The sequence below is a fragment of the Ictalurus furcatus genome, chromosome 26, assembly GCF_023375685.1.
Source record: "Ictalurus furcatus strain D&B chromosome 26, Billie_1.0, whole genome shotgun sequence".
Classification (NCBI taxonomy): Eukaryota; Metazoa; Chordata; class Actinopteri; order Siluriformes; family Ictaluridae; genus Ictalurus; species Ictalurus furcatus.
Window position 1 is genome coordinate 18,830,952 of NC_071280.1, and position 21,329 is coordinate 18,852,280.

General features: G+C 37.4%; 1 protein-coding gene across 6 annotated transcripts; it reads right to left on the bottom strand.

Annotated features, from left to right (window-relative positions):
- Positions 1-241: 241 nt before the first annotated feature.
- LOC128602220 (adhesion G-protein coupled receptor G2-like) lies at positions 242-20,066 on the bottom strand. 6 transcript variants are annotated; one of them, XM_053615890.1, is made up of 24 exons: positions 20,052-20,066; positions 18,869-19,016; positions 17,796-17,849; positions 15,082-15,125; positions 14,844-14,921; positions 14,545-14,722; positions 14,303-14,410; positions 13,356-13,552; positions 13,089-13,241; positions 12,832-12,909; positions 12,531-12,702; positions 12,250-12,363; positions 9,610-9,788; positions 8,551-8,709; positions 7,314-7,391; positions 7,011-7,194; positions 6,779-6,895; positions 6,008-6,189; positions 5,751-5,909; positions 4,343-4,543; positions 2,851-3,083; positions 1,902-1,968; positions 1,500-1,775; positions 242-1,183 (listed from the first exon to the last, which is right to left on the bottom strand). In XM_053615890.1, exons 2-24 carry the CDS (start codon positions 18,885-18,887, stop codon positions 1,076-1,078), a joined length of 3,138 nt encoding a protein of 1,045 aa, XP_053471865.1. In that variant the 5' UTR covers positions 18,888-19,016; positions 20,052-20,066; the 3' UTR covers positions 242-1,075. The 6 variants fall into 6 exon arrangements, with proteins under 6 accessions (XP_053471865.1, XP_053471862.1, XP_053471864.1 ...); XM_053615887.1 differs by lacking the exon at positions 20,052-20,066 and having other exon boundaries at positions 18,869-19,098; XM_053615888.1 differs by lacking the exon at positions 20,052-20,066 and having other exon boundaries at positions 706-1,183; positions 13,356-13,546; positions 18,869-19,096.
- Positions 20,067-21,329: the final 1,263 nt, after the last annotated feature.

The window sequence follows — 21,329 nt, forward strand, 5'->3', positions numbered from 1 at the left end:
CGAAGCGGTCTTATTTCCATGTCCTGTTCTCGTGCAATGCCTAGACTTTAGCCTTACGTTTGATCTAGTTAATCTTGTTCAGTATAGACCGCGCTCCCTGTGTTTTGTCTGCTTGTGTTGTGTTAATAAAGACATTGCTCCTACACTTACTTCCTGCATATAACCCTGTGTCGTTACACTTATATTTGCATAATGAAAATCCACAAGTTAGCTTTTTTTTTTTTTTTTTTTTAATAGTTTTCCATTTTTATGATGTATAATTCTTCAAACATTAAACATCTTCAAATGGATGGGTTGTGTGACATTTTTATAATCCCCTATAATATTCTTAAAATAAATACAGTATACTTATACAGCATATGACTATATGACGAGAATATGACTTATGTCCAGATGGTATAGGCCTTTTACTACAAAAAGGATCAAATAAACTCTTTAAAAAGGTAAACCGAGAAGTACAAAATTCCCTTTCCGTAAAATACCCAAGAGAAATAATACAAATGCAGTAAGAAAATAAATAAATAACATAAAATAAAATAAAATACACTATTCATTCTATAAGTGGCTTTCAGCTGTTTTATTTTTTTCTGTATCTAATTTTGGACAAAACTGAGTTTTATTCCAAAAATATGTATAATGTTGATATTTCTACTATAAGAAAACAAACCAATTGAATCATAATGACAAAGAAATGTTTATTTTTTACTTTTTATTTATTTATTTATTTTACTTCTTATTCCTTTATATAGCTGGTATACATTGGAACAAAAACGCTGTTTAAGAAAATTCATGATGTCTATTATTTATGGCCATTTGCCCAAAAGGTTAAGGACCCTGATCTAACTTGTTTTGAGGAGCTTCTTCAACATTAAATGTAGCTATAAGTGGAAGAAAAAAAAAAGTGTAACGTGTCGTAATACAATTACTGGTCGAAATTGTCTAGGGCACGCTGTTATAGAAAAATACAACTATTTCATTCTTTACTTAAGATTCATGTATAATAAAATATCCCATTTACTAACAAGACAAGTGTAGCATCATTCCTCACAAGATATATTATTAACGTAACATTTTATCAGTTGTTCTGTGAAGCTTCAGGTTGTCCCCTGACACTCCGGGAGGTTGTTACTGGATTATTGGCGAGACAGAAAGCACACAGAACCTTTCTGTACTTCTGCCTGATCTGGAGATAGAGAAAGAGAGGCCAAAATAGTTAATTATAAGTTTAGAAGTTTAGACTCCTACAACATGGGGCACCAAATGTAAAAAAAGACCTTTTCTTGAACATTTGAGGCTGTTCGCATTATGTTTAGAGAGTGATTCGAAGGTTTCCTGTGAAATCTGAATATAAATCAAAATGTAAATGGTAGAAATAAATCTAAATGTTGAATGTAAATATGGAATGTTTAATACAATACATATGTTCTAATGTCATTGTATCAGAGTAGGCGAGACATTAAGTGAGAAGACAGGTAAGTGTCTCTCAGGTGAGTGCTGACCTCTTGGTTGAGAAGGCAGTGGACGAGGAAGATGAGCGTGCCCTGCTGGGAGTTGAGCAACTGGAAGGCGTGGTATAAAACCCCGTCCTTGCTGGGGATGTACAGGAGTATCCAGTAGCACACGAGAATGATAAACTGGGTCAGGCTTCTAAACGTCAGACACATTAAGAGATTCCTATAAGAGGTGTTACTCATTAGAAAGACTTCGTCCTTCAGGTGTTTAACAGTGAAGATCACGATGATGATGATGATGAGAAGGTAAGCGATCAGGTTTACCTGCACAGGGAAAATGAAAATAAAATACACACCTGGTAGTTAACTTGTGAGAGAGATTAACCCCTCTGGATTTCACACCTGCTAGTAGCTTCAATCAGATATGCGGTTTTTAACAAAACGACTTACTGTAACAGTGAAAAGAACAGGACCTGCAAAAATAAAGATCACACTTTTGTCCTCGTTTACCCAGCATCTACAAAGAGAAAAATATATAGTGCATGTTCATAAATAATGCTGTAAGAAACACTGTATGCTGCTATTATAGTAAAATACTGAGTCACGGGTTGGTGTGATGATGCAGAGTTACTGTTACCACCCTGACGTTAATTCATTCCCTATATGAATATGTCTTTTATTTCTATTATGCACTGGAGACTCCTTCCATGAATGTTAAAGGAACATCTCCTTACAAAAAAACGTGATTACACACATTGTTTTTTTATCATCGTACAAGTGTACAAGTGACTGCCATACAAATCCCTGTGAATGAGCTGTTAATAGAGATGTGATAACATTAGAACGAGTGCATTAATATGCTATATGCCCAAAAGTATGTGGACATCTGACCATGGCAACCAGATGTGCTTGCTGAACATTTCTTTCCAAAACCATGGGCATTACTATGGAGTTGGTCCCCAGTTTTTGGCTTGAACAGCCTCCACTCTTTGGGGAAGGTTTTCCACTAGGTTTGGAGCATGGCTGTGGGGATTTGTGTTCATTCAGCCACAACAGCATTAGTGAGGTTAGGCAGTGAAGTCAGGGCTCTATGCAGGACACTCGAGTTCTTCCACTCCAACTCTGGCAAACCGTGTCTTCATGGAGCTCGCTCTGTGCACACAGCCATTCTCATACTGGGATATGTCTGGGCCCCTTAGTTCCAACGAAGAGACATCTTAATGCTACAGCGCACAAAGACATTCTATACAATCGTGCGATTCCGACTTTACGACAGCCGTTTGGGAAAGAAGCACACGTATATGAATGTGATGGTCAGGTGTCCACATACTTTTGGCCATGCAGTATATAAACCTGTGATTTGCAGCGGCACTACTGTCAGAGCTGAAGGCACACTCACTCTTCATCGATGTAACCCTCAGGAAAGCATACACTAGACATGCCCAGAACTCCCAGAGGAACAAGGTATCCAATCACAGTTAACCATCTCCAGCTAAACACCTCCTCCGGGTTTGATCTGATATCTGACAGGTTCTTCACAAAGATGTAGAGCAGCACAGCTTCAATGAACAGCCATACAAAAACAGACATTAAAAAGAACCACTGGACACCAGCCAGTGCTGCACGCAGTGGCTAGAGAGAGAGAAAGAGAGAGAGAGAGAGAGAGAGAGAGAGAGAGAGAGAGAGAACCTTAGGGAACAGATAGATCATAATTCTCATCAGCTAACAGTGTATGTAAGAAATAAAACACTTGTGGTGTGCCATTACAGTTATATCAACAACACTGGTGTGAAAAAGTGAAGTCACTGTTACTATAGCAACTTATCTCCGAGTGTTTTTTCCCCTTAAACCACAGGAATTTGCATACTATTCCATTTCCTTCTTAATTAAAGAACGAAATATCATACTTTATACATTTACAGTCACATTTTATGTTGGGAATCACTTGTGAACCAAGTTATAGCAGCTATACTACAGGGACAAAAGGACCATCACACCCATATGCAGGTCTTCCCCAAACTGGTGCTACAGTTGGAAGTATATATTTGTCTTGAAATGCTTTGTATGCTGTAGAACCGCAATTTCCCTTCACTTGAACTAAAATGTTCAAACCTGTTCACACCTGGCATGACAATGCCCTTGTGCACAAAGTGAGGTCCAAAAGTTTTGTTTTGCCAAGGTCGAGGCCTGCAACCCAGAGCCCAGACCTCAACCCCACTGAACACCTTGTCTTCTTCTTCTCGCCCCAACATGAGTGTCCAACCTCACTACTGCTCTTGTGGCAGAATTCCCATGGCCATTGAATACCCACTTTCTGAAACGCCTTCCCAGAAGAGTGGAGTCTGTTATAGCAGGACCAATTCTATATTTATATACATCATTTTGGAATGGGATTTTCACCAAACACATATGGGTGTGACGGTCATACTTTCAGCCATACTGTTATAATCAGTCGTTCCCTCACCATCCTCTAATATTTTCTCTCTTATGAAAACAAATGCAAGCGTAATCTCCTCCGCTCTGAAGATAGAGAAATGTTATTATATATATATATATATATATATATATATATATATATATATATATATATATATATATTTAACTACCTCTGACTATTATAAAGTGCTAAAACTGGAGATCCCTTATATAAATTTTAAATAAACATCTCACTATATAAACTGTATCAACAACAACATACATTTTGAATCCGCGTCTGTGAATGAGCTTTTACTCTAGAAATGATAAAGTATTAGAACAGGTGCATGAATATGAACCTGATTTGCAGCTACATTACTATCAAAGCTGTCGTTATAGGCAAATAATCAACACATTCTGATCAGTCAGAATACAGAGTTCAACAGTGTGGGGAATAATGATGTGATAAAACTCACCAGCGCATGTATTTGGGCCAGGAAAAGAGTTTTGATCAGACTGAGAAGGTGAAACAGCAGAAGGTTTATGCACAGGTTTATCAGAGCTGCGTTGGTCACTGGGTTCCGAGAATAAAAGCTGAATGTCAGTATGGACAAGCTGAGGAATACGAGTCCCACTATTATAGCCACTGCAATGAGCATGTTCATGAGACGGTCACTCTGCAGAGAAGCAGGGCAGCGACAATAAAGTACTGGTGCTGAGGTAGAGGTATGTATAGAAAGAGAACGTTAAACATGGAGGAACATTATTTTCGCATGATTTGTTAATAAATATTCCACAAAAATCATAAAAATAAAAAATAAACAGGAATTGAATGAAAGGCACGTTCTTGATCTAGCAAACTGTTCATCAGGAAATTAATTATTCTGTCATCCACCACAGTTGTTTTATGCGCTCTTCTTGAGCCTTTTGGTGTTCCTGAACTCACCAACTAACTCTTTCTGGCCACATGTTCTGCCTAATTATGGCTTGCTTCACTGGCATTGGCAGCTCTTTCAACTTAACTATTGAGCGTAAACAGCAACAGATTCCAAATCCAAATTCCACACCTGAAATAGTCTCTAGAGCTTTTTATCTGATTGCCTGTAAGTGAAATAATGATGGAACAACACACATCCGGCAGAGGAACATCTGAGCAGCCAATTTACCTGCCTTAAAAAGTAGGGGACCATAAAAAGTCCAGTAATTTTTACACCATTAACATAAACGGTTCACTGTCCACCGTTCATTCCTACACCATCCAGACACTCCCCACAGCCACGCCCCAAAATCTACATTATATCGATGGATCAGCTAATGTGTCTAGATAACATTTATTAACTAGCTAACACTGGTAATAGACAATCTGGTTGGTGACACTGACTGACTCACTTAAACATCTTAGTAAAAAAGCATCAGGTTCATTTCACCCTGCATTCTAGAGACGATACTCCAATAGTTGAATGAAAAAGAGTTGGATTTTCCAACTGGATCATTTAGGTGAGAGGAGAGACATTGTCCCTGGTAGATAGATGAGATTAATTATCCATCTTCTTCACAAGTAATGGGAAAAGATTGTGACATCGAGCTGGAAGCTGGTGTTACAGCTGCTATAGCGGTCTATGGCAGTGACTTCATTTTTAAAAGCTAAGATAATCAAAAAACTATGACCACTTGGGCTATGAAAACTCTGAACATGCAAATGCATTGCTGAAAAGAAGTTCACCATTTTCTCATGCGACTTCAAATAACTCAAAAATATAAAGCTGCAATCTTTAAATACATCCCACCTGATTTTTCATGAGTATTTTTATACCACTTCAACCCATACCATTTCTACAGTACGATATATGTACCACTGCGTATGTGTAAATACTGATCTCTTACCCTGCACGGGTCAGTCTGCATGATGAGAGCAAAGGTAGCCAGGCGATCACAAGAGCACACGGTGTGAGAACTGTTAGTCTGTATAATTCTACAACCTTCTACAAGCCATGCTTCGTTCTTCCAGCACACACAGGAGAGAATGCCTTCAGGGTCTAAGTCCTAGCCAGTGAGAAAATGAGGAAAGTAAACACAAAAGGTGATTATTAAACATATTTTAAAAGGAAATTCTGTTCAGTTGTTCAAGACAATGAACTTACACTGATGTGTTTGAAGGTAAAGTTGACTGGCTTGTTGAGGCTTGTGTTGGTGGTTTTGGGAAGCAAAGCTGATACCACAGTGGACATCATGGTTTTACTTGTGTTTGTATTTGTCTTAAAGAGGGTAGGTTTGAGGATGTTTGTCATGTTGGTGTAACTCATGAAGGCCACTGCAGTTGATCCTGAAGTCACAATAAAGTTGAAATTAATGAAAAGAAAACGAAGGTAAAAATGAAAATTTATGAGGATTCTTCAGCTTTTAAACCAAGGTGGTTTTACAGTAAAAGGTCTGCTCTTATATAGCACTTTGTTAACCTTAGCCGTTCTACAAAGTGCTTTACACTGTGCTTTACATTCACCCATTCACACACACTCTCTCACCAGTGGTTGCAGAGCTGCCATGCAAGGCGCTAACTTGCCATCAGGAGAAACTTGGGGTTCAGTGTCTTACCCAAGGACACTTCGGCATGTGGAGTCACGTGGGCCGGGAATCGAACCACCAACTCTACAATTAGTGGACAACCCGCTCTACCACCTGAGCCACAGCCTCCCCTAGTGATGCACCATTCTAAGTGGTTGCTCAGCTATGTTATGGTATGCACCTTTCTTTTTATAAGAACATAGTTGCCTGTCTATCATGTAAAAGTTTATTCGGGACATGGACACTCGAGGCTTCCGAGAGTTTGTTTCGGACTCTTAAGCCAGACGTTAAAAATCATGTTAACATTTAGCCAGACACAATGTTAAAATGAGGTAAGATTACTACCGTACCATTGTTGTTCTTTGAAATTCCGACAAGATCAATATCCATAGAAGTGTTTCTAATACTAAATTGAGGAATTTCACTCGAGGAAACATTGAGTCCAACCACCATAAATACTTGAACATCTAGAAAGATATAAAATTTGTGAAGTTCAAGTTCTCTTCAGTCAGGAATTTAGTTTCTTATCGGCATCATCAATGTTTAAAAACATAGCTACAAATTGCAAGCAGCTTTTCCTACCAAAATTTTGGAGAGACATGCTGATGTTGCTGTAGGTGTCTCTTTTCCTCACCAGCGTAGACACCAGTTGCGCGGTTATATTCAATAGATAATATCCATAGGACATTAGATATTTTTGGTCAGGAACACTGACTAACACACGAGTCGTAAGGTTCATCATGATGCTCAAATAGTTTTTCACAATCTATCCAACAGTCAGAGAGAGATTCAGAATTCAAATGAAATGGACAGGCTGGTTCCTGCCTAAAAAAAACCCCACTTGACAACAATGATTAGGACATAACAGAACCACATATGTCTCACCTTTTCTGGTAATTCTTCAGGTATGTTGGCAGGAATTTGAAGCAGGAAGTTCTTTGCGCATAGTCCTGTCAAAGAACCCTAGATAAAAATCGTTATTTCTGTGAGCACTAATACGCCATTAGAAGAAATTTACACAGGTTTTACCTTTTTCATTTTTGTGCATCAAAAATATAACGTTGAAAACTGTTCATTTAGTTTCAATTCTGCCCCAATTTTTTACGTGTCATGTAAGCAATTAAATGAAAATGCATTGACAAAATGTTTGTGAACTTTCCCGCCAACATCTCCTTTTCATTATACAGTATGTTATTATACGTGCTTTATGTAAGGGCATCACTTCCTGAAGCAGCATGCTGTTAGAGATGTTATTAAATAAATAAATAAAGTACTTTCTGGAGTTTACACAGGGTCTTGTTGGTGTATAGTATCGTTGTGATATAGTGTATTGTATTATTTGTTTCACTTCATGTCATAGAAGCAGTATTTTATGAGGACGAGCCTACATTTTTATGCAGCCTGTTGAATGTACTGTTTGATACGCAGATGTTTCGAATCGAGAGCCTCACATCGGACATAATTATGTCTTTTTGTTTGTCTTGAGTTGGGAAAGGACAAAGGGGATTTAGAAAAGCATGCTGCTTTTGGCATACTAGCATACTAGCTTGAGAAAACCAACACCAGCAATGGCTTTCATCAACAAGCAGAAGCTATAAAATTCCCCCCCAAATTTAAGGTCTGGGGTTTGGGAGCACTTCAGGTTCTTGGCAAGTTACACCACTGACAGCCAGTGAATGGTGGACCAAAACGTTGCAGTGTATCAAATCTGACAAATACAATATGTGTACAATACATTGGTGCTAATACTGCATAATTATTGCTAAAACACACACACACACAAACATATGCATCAATTCAATCCAGGATAAAGATCTACCCATGGCAAATATGAAGTTCATATTCAATTCAAAGATAGTTAGCGCTACAGAGAGCTAAGTAACTCTGACTGTGCAACTAGGTAATAGAAGAAATAGTAAAATGAGTCACACCAGTGAAAGCTTAGCCATGTTTAACTTCTAGTGTTAAATTCTAATGCACAGCTTTTGCTTCATCATATGCTTCTACGACTCATCATAAACACTTTCATTAGGTTTCACTTATTGTACATGTTGAATATTTTAATCAATTGTAAATATTTATACATATATATTTATGTACAGTAGGTATGGAGGTGTCTTACAATGCATGGATCAGTCTGCATGATGAGCATGATGGTACCCAGGCGACTGCATGAGCATACAGTATGACTGCTGTTGGTCTCTGTGACATTACAGTCATTTGCTTTCCATGTGTTTTCATGCCAGTTCATACAGGTGAGAATGTTTTCAGGAGCTAACTCCTAGCCAACAGAAAAAGAAGAAAGAATAAACAGTCTGCAAAGTTATAAATTCACTCATTCATCTTCACCAGAACTTTATAATGGCGGGGGTCTCGAAGTGAAACACAGGGTGCTAGACAGGAATACACCCTGTTCATCATATAATTATATACACCCAGGGGCAATTCACCTGCTGTATGTTTTTCTGAAGTACCTGTAACCAAATGTACATGGGGCGAACATGGAAAACTCTCCACAGCCAGTAAAAAGCTCAGGATTGAACCCTGGACCCTGAAGCTGCAAGGCACCAACTCTACCTGGGCCACCATAGCACCCTAAACCAAACACGATTATATATAAAATAATATTCTGAAACATACAGTGGGGTCCAAATGTCTGAGCCCAACATTGAAAATGTGGGATTTAAATTATTATTATTTTTTTTCATTTCAAATTGGAAATAAATAAAAGCATTTATAACAAAGAAAGTAAATGTTCAATAAACTGAATATTTAATATTCTGCACTATCTCTAGATTCCTATTTATATGTAAGCACATTTGTGCTATTGGCCATGCTAACTGCTTTGTACAAAGGATCAGATTTTCTGCAGGTCTAATCTCTTCTATTGAAGCATGTGTTCGGATGACATGCCAATGGATTTGATTTAAAACAGATCATAAAGTTTTACACAAACTTGTGGAGTCCGTGCAGCTCGAGTGCACACTGTCGTTAAAGCACAAAGGGGACGAACGTGATACTAAGAAACTCTGAAATTCATGGAAATATTTAAAAGTTTTCACTTAAGTTGTTGTAAATAATATCATCTGTAATGAAAATCGTTGTATTCGATTAGAAAAAGAATGCCAAGTAGAAGAATTTGCACTGTACGTAACAACATTTTAAAGAACCAGTAACTTACTTTGATGTGTTTCAAAGTGAAGCTGACGGGTTCAGTGAGCTCCGTGTTGGTGGTTTTGGGAAGTGTTGCAGACACAACCATGGACATCACAGTTTTATTTGTGTTTGTAAATGTGTTGAATTTAGGTCCTAGGATGTCTGCCATATTGGTGTAGCTCACGAAGGCCACAGCAGCTGACCCTGAAATACATTAAGTTTGATGTTTGTTACAACCCGCTATCTTGGGGATGGGAAGTTTTTTTTGTGTGCTGTGCCATATTTTGTGTGCAGGTCCGAACTCCCTCCCAGAGTTTCCAGCCTGCCCTAGCCTGCCTTGCTCCCGCCTCCCCAGATAACATCACTAAATGGAGGTGTATTTAAAGAGGAAGAGGAGTGAGAATGGTGTGGGATGTTGGAGATGGTTATGTGTGATTAGTTGTTAGGAGATTGTTTGGTTTGTGTTGCATGCCCTTGTGACTATCAAATTCTGTATTCTGACTGCTGTTCTGGTTTTGACTCTTGCCTGGTTTTTGACTTTGAGTTTGGTTGTCCCTGTTTCTGTTTATGTGCATTTTATTCACCACTGTATATATGTTCACTTGGTTCACTGGCAGTAGGGGTGTGGCTGCCATTTCTTTTGGGAGAGGGTCTTTTTGTCTCTGTTTTTGGCTTAGGTAGTTAGGGAAGTATTTGTATTTTCTTTGTTGTTTTCCTTTTAGATAAGCTAGCTACCTAACAATAGAATTCTTTTGTTTATTATTTTGAAGTTACGCCTGGTTACGCCTGGTTTGGTTCATTTGTACAGTTATATGTATATAATCATGTGTTACAATATACCCCAACTTTTTTGAACAACCCTGTTTATGTTGTTATTCCTGGCCTCCCTCATTTAAAGGTCAAATTCCACTGAATCCCGAGCTGGTTACTCTGTGAGGCCTAACCTAGACTGGGCCGTAACATGTTTAATTTACAAGAGAAAATCTATATAAATACAATATAATTACTTTTTTTTTAAAATCCTTCTGAAATTTAAATCATTCATTAAGTAGAAGTGGTTCTTTACACAGTATTGTTGTGGAAGGAATTTTAAATGATATGTTGCCAGAGCAGATTGTCAACTGAAACTGGGGGGGATATGGATGCTCTAGAACTCTGAGATGTTGGGCTACTGCTCTAGACAGCCAGGTACTCACACAAACATCTCTGAGTTAAATGTAAGAGTGTACGATCTAGTTGTGGCTGGATAAAACTCTGAGTAAAAAGAAAATCCTTACGGTGAAGGAGGAACTCTTGTTAGGCTTCAGAAAATTATGAATAATGCACTTATGGGATCATAAACCTGTAGCAGGATCTCTGTGTTTATATCCTGTGAGTGTGGTGTGCACTGATGTATGCTTGATTCTATCTTAAGAATATTCTGATCTGGGGATCTCAAAGATATTGAGGTAGTCTACCGTTCAAGAAGCAATGGGACTGGTGTATCAGCAGCGGTAAAATGTTTAGGATGTGCAAGAATGGAAGGATCTTTCAGAGTGTAAAGGAAAGGCGAGGAGGAGTTCAGATGATGGGTGAAAAGGCTGTGAATGAAGGGCAGAGTAAAAGCGGGATGATGGGTAGAATTCTGCAGTCATCTAAAAACAAAAACGAGTGGCTTATAAGGACCGCAGAAAAGGATCCTGGGATGCAGGGGAAGGACCGCATCAGACTGTATGAAAATAAGCATAATGAAAAAAAAAACCAGGGCAATTGTAACAGCTTTGTTATCTTTAAATGCATGTAACTGTGACTTCATCACTGGAAGAAATTGTTAAAAAAATAAATAAATAAAAGAAGACCATAATTTGTTCCAGGGAAGAAAAAAAATAATAAATAGGAAACTAGAGATATTTTTCTGATGTTATTTTTCCTGACATTTTTTAAAACAAGTAGGACTTTGGGATTCCTCTGCAGACAACATGTCTAATCCTTCTTGGTACTAGGGGAAGGGGTATCTCAGGTGTTAAGACAGCGGCCTTCTGATCAGAAGGTCGTGAGTTCAAATCCCAGCACTACCAGACAGCCACTGCTGGGCCCTTGAGCAAGGCCCTTATCTCTACATTAATCATTAGCCTAGCTTTCAGAGTTTGTGCATGCTAATTCTGCCTGCAGGATTGAGAGAATGCACAGGTGTGACCTGTATGGCTGAATAATTTTAACACCTGTAAATATAAAATGTATTTTGCTTTAGAGGTGTTTCATACTGTTAAGAGCCGCACAGAGACTAGGAAAAAAAACCAAAAAACCAAAACATTACCCACTACCACTCACGTAAAGCTGGATTGCAGTTGATGCAGAGCTCATAAAGTTATTATTGTTTATATGCCTCCACCTATAGGTGGGGAGAGGGGCAATTCACGACCTGTTCAAGGCCACATGCACGTTTTTGAGGCTAGAAGCCTAAAAGCTTGTGCTTTCAGAATCAGCAGGTAACATGATTGGCATGGCTTTGCACTAAATGGTTGGACAGAGGTGATCTACATCTTCATTTAATTATTTTCTACTATGTAAAGAAGCAGGGGAACACAGCAATGAAGAAAGACTGTGAAGAAATCACTGATGGCACCTTAAAATGGGGGACTTTTATCCAGATGCAATATTAAAGATATAAAGTTTGCTACTATACCTTTGTTTTTATTTGAAATCTCAATGAGATTGATATCCATAGTGGCACTGCTGGTGATAAGTGTAGGGGTTTTGGTCAAGCTGACACGGGGTCCGACCATGAAAACTCGAACCTCTGGGGAGAAATAAATCAGGAGTGTTTGTCCGTGTTCAAAAATAAATAAGCATAAACAAAATAGCCAAGAAGATGACGTAAGAAGGATATGGTTTGTATAAAGATAGATAAATATGAGCATATAAGATGCACAATATAGGTGTAGTATTTACTAGCAGGTTCCAGACCTAAATTATGGAGAGTGATGTTTGTGGAATTGTAGTTATATGTTTTCTTCACCAGTGCAGACACAAGTTTCTCAGTGACATTCATCAAAGCATTTCCGTAAGAGTTTTGCTCGTATTTGTTCATAACACCAGCTGTTAGATTCATTATTGTGGTCAGATATCTTTCCACAGTCTAGCAGACATACAGAAAGACAGACAGACAGAGAGAGATTCCCGTGAGTACATGACATGAAATGACCACGCTGTCCATAAAAGCATTTATGTTCACAATTAGAAAATAACAGCATCAGACTCTTCTCACCTCCTGTGGTAAGTCTTGAGCTATGTTATACTGCCTTTGGTTCAGGAAGGCCATTGCACACTGCACTGTTAAATTAAACTGGGGGAAAACACTAGTTAGTTTTGCTAGCATGCTTTTGAGAAGTGGGAACAAATTGGTGAACCAAGATGAAACCCACATGAACACTGTTAGAACATGTGAAACTCTACACCGCTCAGCACCACTGCACCACCAGTTATCTCTATATGCATGTATATAAGTTTATAGAGTTATCTTACCCTGCATGGGTCAGTCTGACTGATGAGGGCTAATGTAGTCAGGCGATTACAAGAGCACACAGTCATTGTACTATTGGTATGTGTGAGGGAACACGTGTCCCATGAGTTCGTCTCCCAGTCCATACAGGAGAGAAAGGCCTCAGGGTCTAATGGCTAGAAAGTCACAAGATAGAAAATGATAGAAATTGTATAATAATAATACATAATAATGAATAATAATAATAATAATAATAATAATAATAATAATAATAATAAAATAATAATAACTGTGATGTGTTTAAGTGTGAAGTCGACTGGTATGGTGAGGCCTTTATTGGTGGTTATGGGAAGTACTGCTGACACAACGGCGGACATAATGGTGGTATTCGTTGCGCTGGTAACTGTCTTGAAGAAGCTGGGTTTAAGGATGTCTGTCACGTTGGTGTAGCTCATGAGGGCCACCGCAACTGATCTTGAAACTGAAACTAAATTGAAGAGAAAATTTGGTTTATTTAATTCACATGCAATGTTACGCTATCACGTTCCATGAAAAAAAAAAAAAAAAAAAAAACTACACATAGTGCATGCGTATAATATATATGTACTGTACATTCACATACATGTACATATTAGAGAATTAAATCTACCTTTTACAGGGGAAGAAAAATAATAACACTTTTTTTCTGATATAGTTGGATTTCATTCAAATGAACTTATAATTACAACAACAACAAAAAAATACACTTTTATAACTTTTATAACTTTTGAACCTGGAAAGCCTCTTCTCTTCTCTTTTCTCATGCTGAGCAACATGGATACTGCTGTTTTCTTGCCATTGCTCCAAAATGGAAATGATATATTATACATGACCAACTATAGTTTTTATTTTGTGGTGTAAGTTTTTCCAGTAGATTATTATTATTATTATTATTATTATTATTATTATTATTATTATTATTATTTTGGTTTGAGTGTTAAGCATTCAATAAAGTAATTATGTCTGCACAAAGGATTCAGGGAGGTGGGCTCTACATCAAGAGGGTAGTAAGGTGGTAACAGTCTATTTCCATAACCAGGGGTTACCACAGAGACCACCGTGTGTCCTTTGAACATCTTTTAATCAAGTCCATCAAGCTTTGAAGTACTACAAAAAGTGCTCTGATTAGAAATGATCTGGCTCCACCTTTAGAGAAGAAAAAATGATAAAGGGACAATTGGAAAGGTTACTACTGTACCGGCATTCATCTGTGGAAGCTGTGTGAGGTTGACATCTGCAGATACATAATTGAGTTTGGGGCTATAATACCCGTTGGGATTAGATCCAATCATAAACACTTGAACCTCTGGAAAGATATAAATCAATATCAGTGTTCAGTATCAGTGTTCAAAACCTATATCGATGAAGCATTTTCACATCTCCCATCTCCACCCCTGGATATTGTAGAAATGTAGGTGCAGTGTTACACAGTCTGCATACCTAAATTCTGGGAAAAGATTTTGGTATTGTTGTCTGTTTTCATCAGGTCTACGGACACGAGTTGTTTATTTACATCCAACACAGCTTTTCCAAAGGAGTTTAGATTATTTTGGTCAGGAGTGCCGTTCGTCACATTTGTTGCAAGAGTCATTATTGTGTTTAGATAACTTTCCAAGTCCTGCCCAACCAGAGCCAAAGAGACAACAATGACTACATATTCAAATGTAACTCAAATCATGGCAATTTATATTTGTATTTATATTCACAGTAAAGATATAATAGCACCAAATATCCCTCACTGTCTTAGATAATTCTTTTGGTATGCAGTTCTTAACATCATCAAGGTAGTCTGTTGCACACTCTGCTGTGAGATTAGCCTAGAAGAAGAAGGAGAAAAAAATCAGCAAACAATGAAGGAATGAATGAATTAATCAATCGTTTATTTTATATTATTATTCATTTTCATTTATTAATTCGATTAACCAAAGACTTCGTTATTTTCTCCACAGAGAGTGGATATGAAGGACTAAATCATACCTGGCAATATTCAGGCAATGTCCAGCAGTCTGAAAAAAAATCCTCTACACAAGAATTATAATCCTGTAAACCTTCTCTAAAGATATCTAAAAAGTCAAGCTTTATGTATTTGTTTATTTATTTATTTATTTTCAGTCATACTGCTGGTTTTCAGAATAGACAAGACAAATCCTTTATTGAGACAAGGAACACATGAGAATCATCTGTTCATCGCTATCAACTGGAATCCTACCCCGAGTACACAGGGTGGTGTGGTGATGAGGAGTTACTGTTACCACAACAGCTGGACTTAGGTACAGACTGACCTGGGCCTTTGGTGAAAGGGCCCCAAATTATTCAAAACCTATGAATAAATATTTAGGCTTTCAGTCCAGTCACTGGAATATTTTCAAAGAAATACTGTTGCTGGCTCATCCAATACTTTGCTGAAATATGTGTTTTGATCTGGTTAGTTGTTCAGAAACTGCTGATCTCCTGAGATTTCACACACAACATTCTCTTTACTAAGAATGGTGCAAAAAAAATACAACCAGTAAGCGGCAGTTCTGTGCAAAGAAATGACTTGTTGATGAGAGACGTTACCGACATCAAGAGTTCATGTGTGATTTTTATGTATTTGAATAAATATCCTATTGGGTTAAAGATGACCCAACTTTTGAGTTGCCTTGTGTGTTATTATTATTATTATTATTATTATTATTATTATTATTATTATTATTAGGGGGCCAAGCCGAAGGACCACAGGCACACTATTATTCTATGTTTCTTCTTCTTCTTCTTCTTCTTCTTCTTCTTCTTCAGTCCACCCTGACATCAATTTCTGCCTGATCTGGATTTTCCACCATCTTGGGTTTTGTCAAAAACTGTTTTTTCACTACTCCTCCTATAAATTTTGTCAAATCATCACCAAATTTGGCATACATCATCCGCAGAGTAATTCTCAAAAAAGTTATCAAAATAATTTTGAATATTCCAAACAATTTGCCTGTAATGGGCCAGTGAATCTGACAGTAAAGTTGCCAAACAGGAAGTGAGGCTATCCCAGTTGTGTCTTTGCACACCAACACAAAACTTGATACCAGGACCATGACCTGAGGCTATGCAACAAATTTCATGCCAGCACCACCTACTGGTCAAAAGTAAAAAGTAACATGCTGAAAAAGGTTTACATCTAACTGCAGTGTTTGCTACTCTTCCTCCAAATATTGTCCAATATTCACCAAATTTGGCTCACATCATTTTGAGATCTGTCCAAATAAAAGTTATCAAAGGAATATTGATATTCAAACCTTCCTCACACACAGTAACACACTGGCAAATGCAGAAAACTGGAAGTGAGGCTGTATCTCAGCAACAACCTGGCACACTGACACAAATTTTGTGACAGTGACACCTACTGCTAAAAAGTTAAAATAACATGCTAACAATGTATCCATCTGTGCACCATTTTTTGCCTCTCCAAATTTTGTCCAAATCTTCACCACATTTGGCTCATATCATCTTGATAACTTTCTAAACAAAATTTATCAGAGGAACTCTGATATTCAAAACTGTTCTCCCATAACATACTGGCAAATGTGTGAAAGTACAAATCCTTCTTTAATCCCTTTGCCATGTAGTAATGTAGCTTTCCTGTGATTGCTTATGCAACAATTGTAGCGTGTCTGTGAATGTGCGGCTCACTGGGGCTGGGTGTTTGACCCCAAAAATGCAGCTTTCATTATTATTATTATTATTATTATTATTATTATTTGTTTATTTATTTATTATTTTTGCTGCAATTTTAGGAGTGCAGCAGTATATTTACAAACCATCACAAATTTATCTAGAAGTTTAATTATTAGCTTATATGCACTCATTATCTCCACAGAATGTAGCTAGTCTAACATTACCAAGAGCTCTATATCATAACATCATGTCTAAACAGTGATTAATAGCAAATTACAGATGTTATTCATGAAAACATACAGTAACAGAGCAATAAGCTAACAAAAACAACATTTGATATAACCTCATGTGTGAATCTTGGCTCAACAAAGATGTCCTTAAACAATTTGATTCCAGATTCAGTCCAATGTTTTGTTTATTTGAAACTTTTAAACATTCAAAATTTATCTTTGCATGCCCAACACCAAATATGAAATATGAATGAGATTCTGTTTATTTAGAAGAGATACACAATATTGCCAAAAGTTTGTGTACCCTTGACCATCACACCCATGTGTCCTTGTTGAATGTCCTATTCCAGATTTATTAACCCTTTGCTGTTATAATTTGCTTCACTCTTCTGGGAAGTATTTCCACTAGATTTTGGGGAGTGGCTGTGGGGATTTGTGTTCATTCAGTTAAAAGAGCATTAGTGAGGTTGAGGCCAGGTTAGGGCTAGGGTTAGGAGGCTCCAGTTCCAGTTCAACAAAAACCCAATGGTGTTCAGTGGGGTTGTGGTCAATGCTTTGTGCATGACACTCGAGTTCTTCCACCTTCTTCCAACCTTCACACACATTGTCTTCATGGTGAACAGGTTTGGGCCGCTTAATTCCTGTGAAGGGAAACTCTAATGCTACAGCGTACAAAGATGTTCCATACAGTGTTGTGGTTAGATTTTGTGATGGTCACGTGTCCACATACTTTTGGCCATATATGCATCTTTTTGACTTAATCCACAGCTTGTGCTTTTAGTTTTTAGAATATAGTTTATGGTTTGGTTTACTTACGGAAAGATGAAGTAGCACACATTGTAAATGCTGTTACTAACAGAAGAGTAGCTTCTGGAGGAGAGACACATGAATGAATTGTATTAGTATCTGTTATACACATCATGCTGTTACCTTCCATTGTCCACTAAATGAGTATTTCGTAATTTAGGAAGATATATAATACATAGAATTATTCAAATGGACTAAATGTAATTATAAAATGAGGGGGCAAAAAAAATCATAATCCATTGGGACACTACTTCTTGTTCTTTAACTACTTATTATTCATTAAACATAAAAAACAACCCTTTTATAAATATCACTGATGACAACAACAACAACAATAATGTCCATAAATTGATGTCTATTATTATTATTATTATTATTATTAATCCATCCATCTTCTATACAGGGTTGTGGGGAACCTGGAGCCTATCTCAGGGAGCATCGGGCACAGGACGGGGTACACCCTGGATGGGGTGCCAATCTATCACAGGGTGCAATTACACACCCATTCATACATTTGGACACTTTGGACATGCCAATCAGTCTACAGTGCATGTCTTTGGAATGGGGGAGGAAACTAGAGTACTTGGAGGAAACCCCCACAGCACCGGGAGAACATGCAAACTCCACACACACAGGGCCACGGTGGGAATTGAACCCCTGACCCTGGAGGTGTGAGGCGAACATGCTAACCACTAAGCCACCGTGAATTATTATTATAAATATATGGGGGTAGGAGCAACTTATTTTTAAAAATGAACTATTATTAGATTTTAAATAGGTTCCTGATTTTCATCGTATTATAATACTAAACATACTCTTAAGAGGCATAACATATAATTGAAATGAAATTGGAAATATTGATATGAAATATTAATTAGAATATGTAAACTTCACTGCTTAAATCCAACCAAGTTTTAAAGAGTAACATACTTCACGTTAAGAAAAAAACCCACACATAACAATTCACATATGATTACATACACATACATAACAATACACAAATCAGTCATCTTTTCTATGCAAGCAGACACCAACCCATTCCTAACACCCCACACTGTTATGTCTAAAAGTAAAATACTCACTTTTTAATAGCAGAATCATTTTTCTATTTATTTTAGGTGAAGTGTCCTGGATAGTCCATGAAAAAATTCTTGTTGACAGAGAACGTAAATGATTGTGGTCATTCAACTGGAGCTGGATATGAAAATTCCTCTTCGTATGTGTACATATCTGCAAACCATAATCATTTGCATTTGGCATTTAAAATGTGAGCATCATTGTTAGTGTTGCACTAACACCGTTAAAGCATTTGCCTATACAGTACATTCACATCAGAGCTGCACGATATGGATTAAAAAACGTTACATGAGATAAACCTTTAGTACATTGTACACATCGGATGTTGTGCTGAATTATGGTTCGCTGGCAGAATCCGACTCCGCTTCACATGTATGCACGTTACTAATGCTGATGTTCACCTCAAAATCATTAATTTCATCGAACCCGGGTTATAAAACATTTTGTTCCCATCAGGGCTGGATTTAGCCTGTCTTGATTAAGCGTGCAGTCAAAATGTCCAGTTGGGGCTCCTTCACAAATCATGCTTTCTGATAAAATATAATATTTGTATCATAGTGAATTTTTGGCCATACAACTCAAATATCAAACTCAAATTCTGTCTGGGCCACATCACCATTTTTGTGAGACCCTGAAGGGCCCTGAAGCTAACATACATTTTTTAAAACTTTCACTTTTAAAATATTCTAGTGATTAACACCAATTAAAGGCTCTGAAATAATAACAGCATGTTTCCAGGAAAAAGAAGAGATAACTGAAAGTATTTAACCCTCCTGTTATGTTATCAGTCAATTTGACCCGTTTCCACATTGGAGATGTCTGAAATACTGGTTAATTTCTCTGTCTTTCTTTTACATTTTTTGACTTTCCTCATTTAGGGTCATGAGTATGCAAATCTTAAAATGCATATCTTATCGCTTGTCTCAGACTTTTTCATTTTCTTGAATGGTTACTCATGCTGCATATGGAAAGGTGTGCATTGCAAAGCGATAACTCAACAAACAAACAAAAAAAATCACTTTACTAACTGAAGTTGTTACTATTACACTAGCAGTCATATGTTTTTAGTTTTTAATACCACAGTAATATAGAATTCTGTATTCTAATAGGTCAAAGTGTGACATATTCTTACCAAACTTTGTCCCATATATTACTGAAGGGTCTCCAAGAAGTTTTGTCTAAACTCACCTTTAAGGAGGCAGTATAATTTACATATTTGTCAAACTGCTCATGACTTTTGAACCACTCAAGATCAAATCAAGATTCTTGTTGTTCTTGATTTCCTGGAACATTTCTTGCTGAGAATTCTTGATGTAATAAATTTATGATTTCTCATACAGAAAATTGGCCATTTTCAATTTGAACAAAGACTTTCACTTCTCCTCTGACAAATTTTGTTGAATAAGGATGATATTTGGAAGAGAGCATCGGGAAACCAACCGGATCAAAATGTGCTTTTGGTATGATGGATGTTCAGTCCTAAATTCCATCACCATGTGGACTTTGCAATGAGAGGGACGAAAACACTGGATCTTGTTTACACAAACATCCCCATCGTATACTGGGCGGAGCCCCGTCCCCACTTCGGCTACTCAGACCACATCTCTGTTATGCTAATCCCAACATACAGACCGCTCATCAGATGTTCCAAACCGGTTTTGAAGCAGGTGAAAAACCTAGCCAGCAGGAGCCATCTCTGCTCTTCAAGAATGTTATGAGCGCACTGAGTGGCACATATTCAGGGCTGCAACCGACAGCGACTCCACCAACTTGGAGGAATACACGCCATCAGTGACCAGCAACGACAACAACAAGTACATTTATGACATCTCATGAGCACATATCTCATCTAGGGTGTGATGGATTTTGACCAAACTTTGAGTAAAATAGATGAGTAAAGGACGTTGTCCTAAGAGACTCCAGGAAGTTTTGTCTAAATAGAATTGCTTAACATGCAATCATGATTCCTTGGAAGGTGCAGAGAGTTTGACATGTAAGAATTCATAATCTCCCATACAGAAATGTATTTTTTTTTTATTTAGTCCAAACACCACGGAATTTGAATCACAGCTTCATGAGTTCAGTAAACAACAAAAAACAACAACAAAAAACACAGTTCCTCAGATTTTTTTTTATGTGTGATGTCCATAACCTGCAAAAAAAATTTGCTTTCATTTTGCTTTCAAATTTAATATCTTCTTTGGAAGAAGTGCTGATGGTCCCAGTGCCTTTGGTCAACCTCTGTAACTAAGGGGTGGGGACAGATAGTGCTTGGCCCCCTTAATTACTGCTTGCAGCTATATATTTTCTGTGTTATTGTTTCTATAGTAATGACTCATTGACAGGGACTTTTTGTTGTGGATGATGCAGGTAAGGTCATAACTTTTAGTTTTGAGACTAATCTTCAGGACAGAGGAATTGATGGTTTCTCAGTAACATTACAAGCTGCTTTTTTGTCTTATTAAC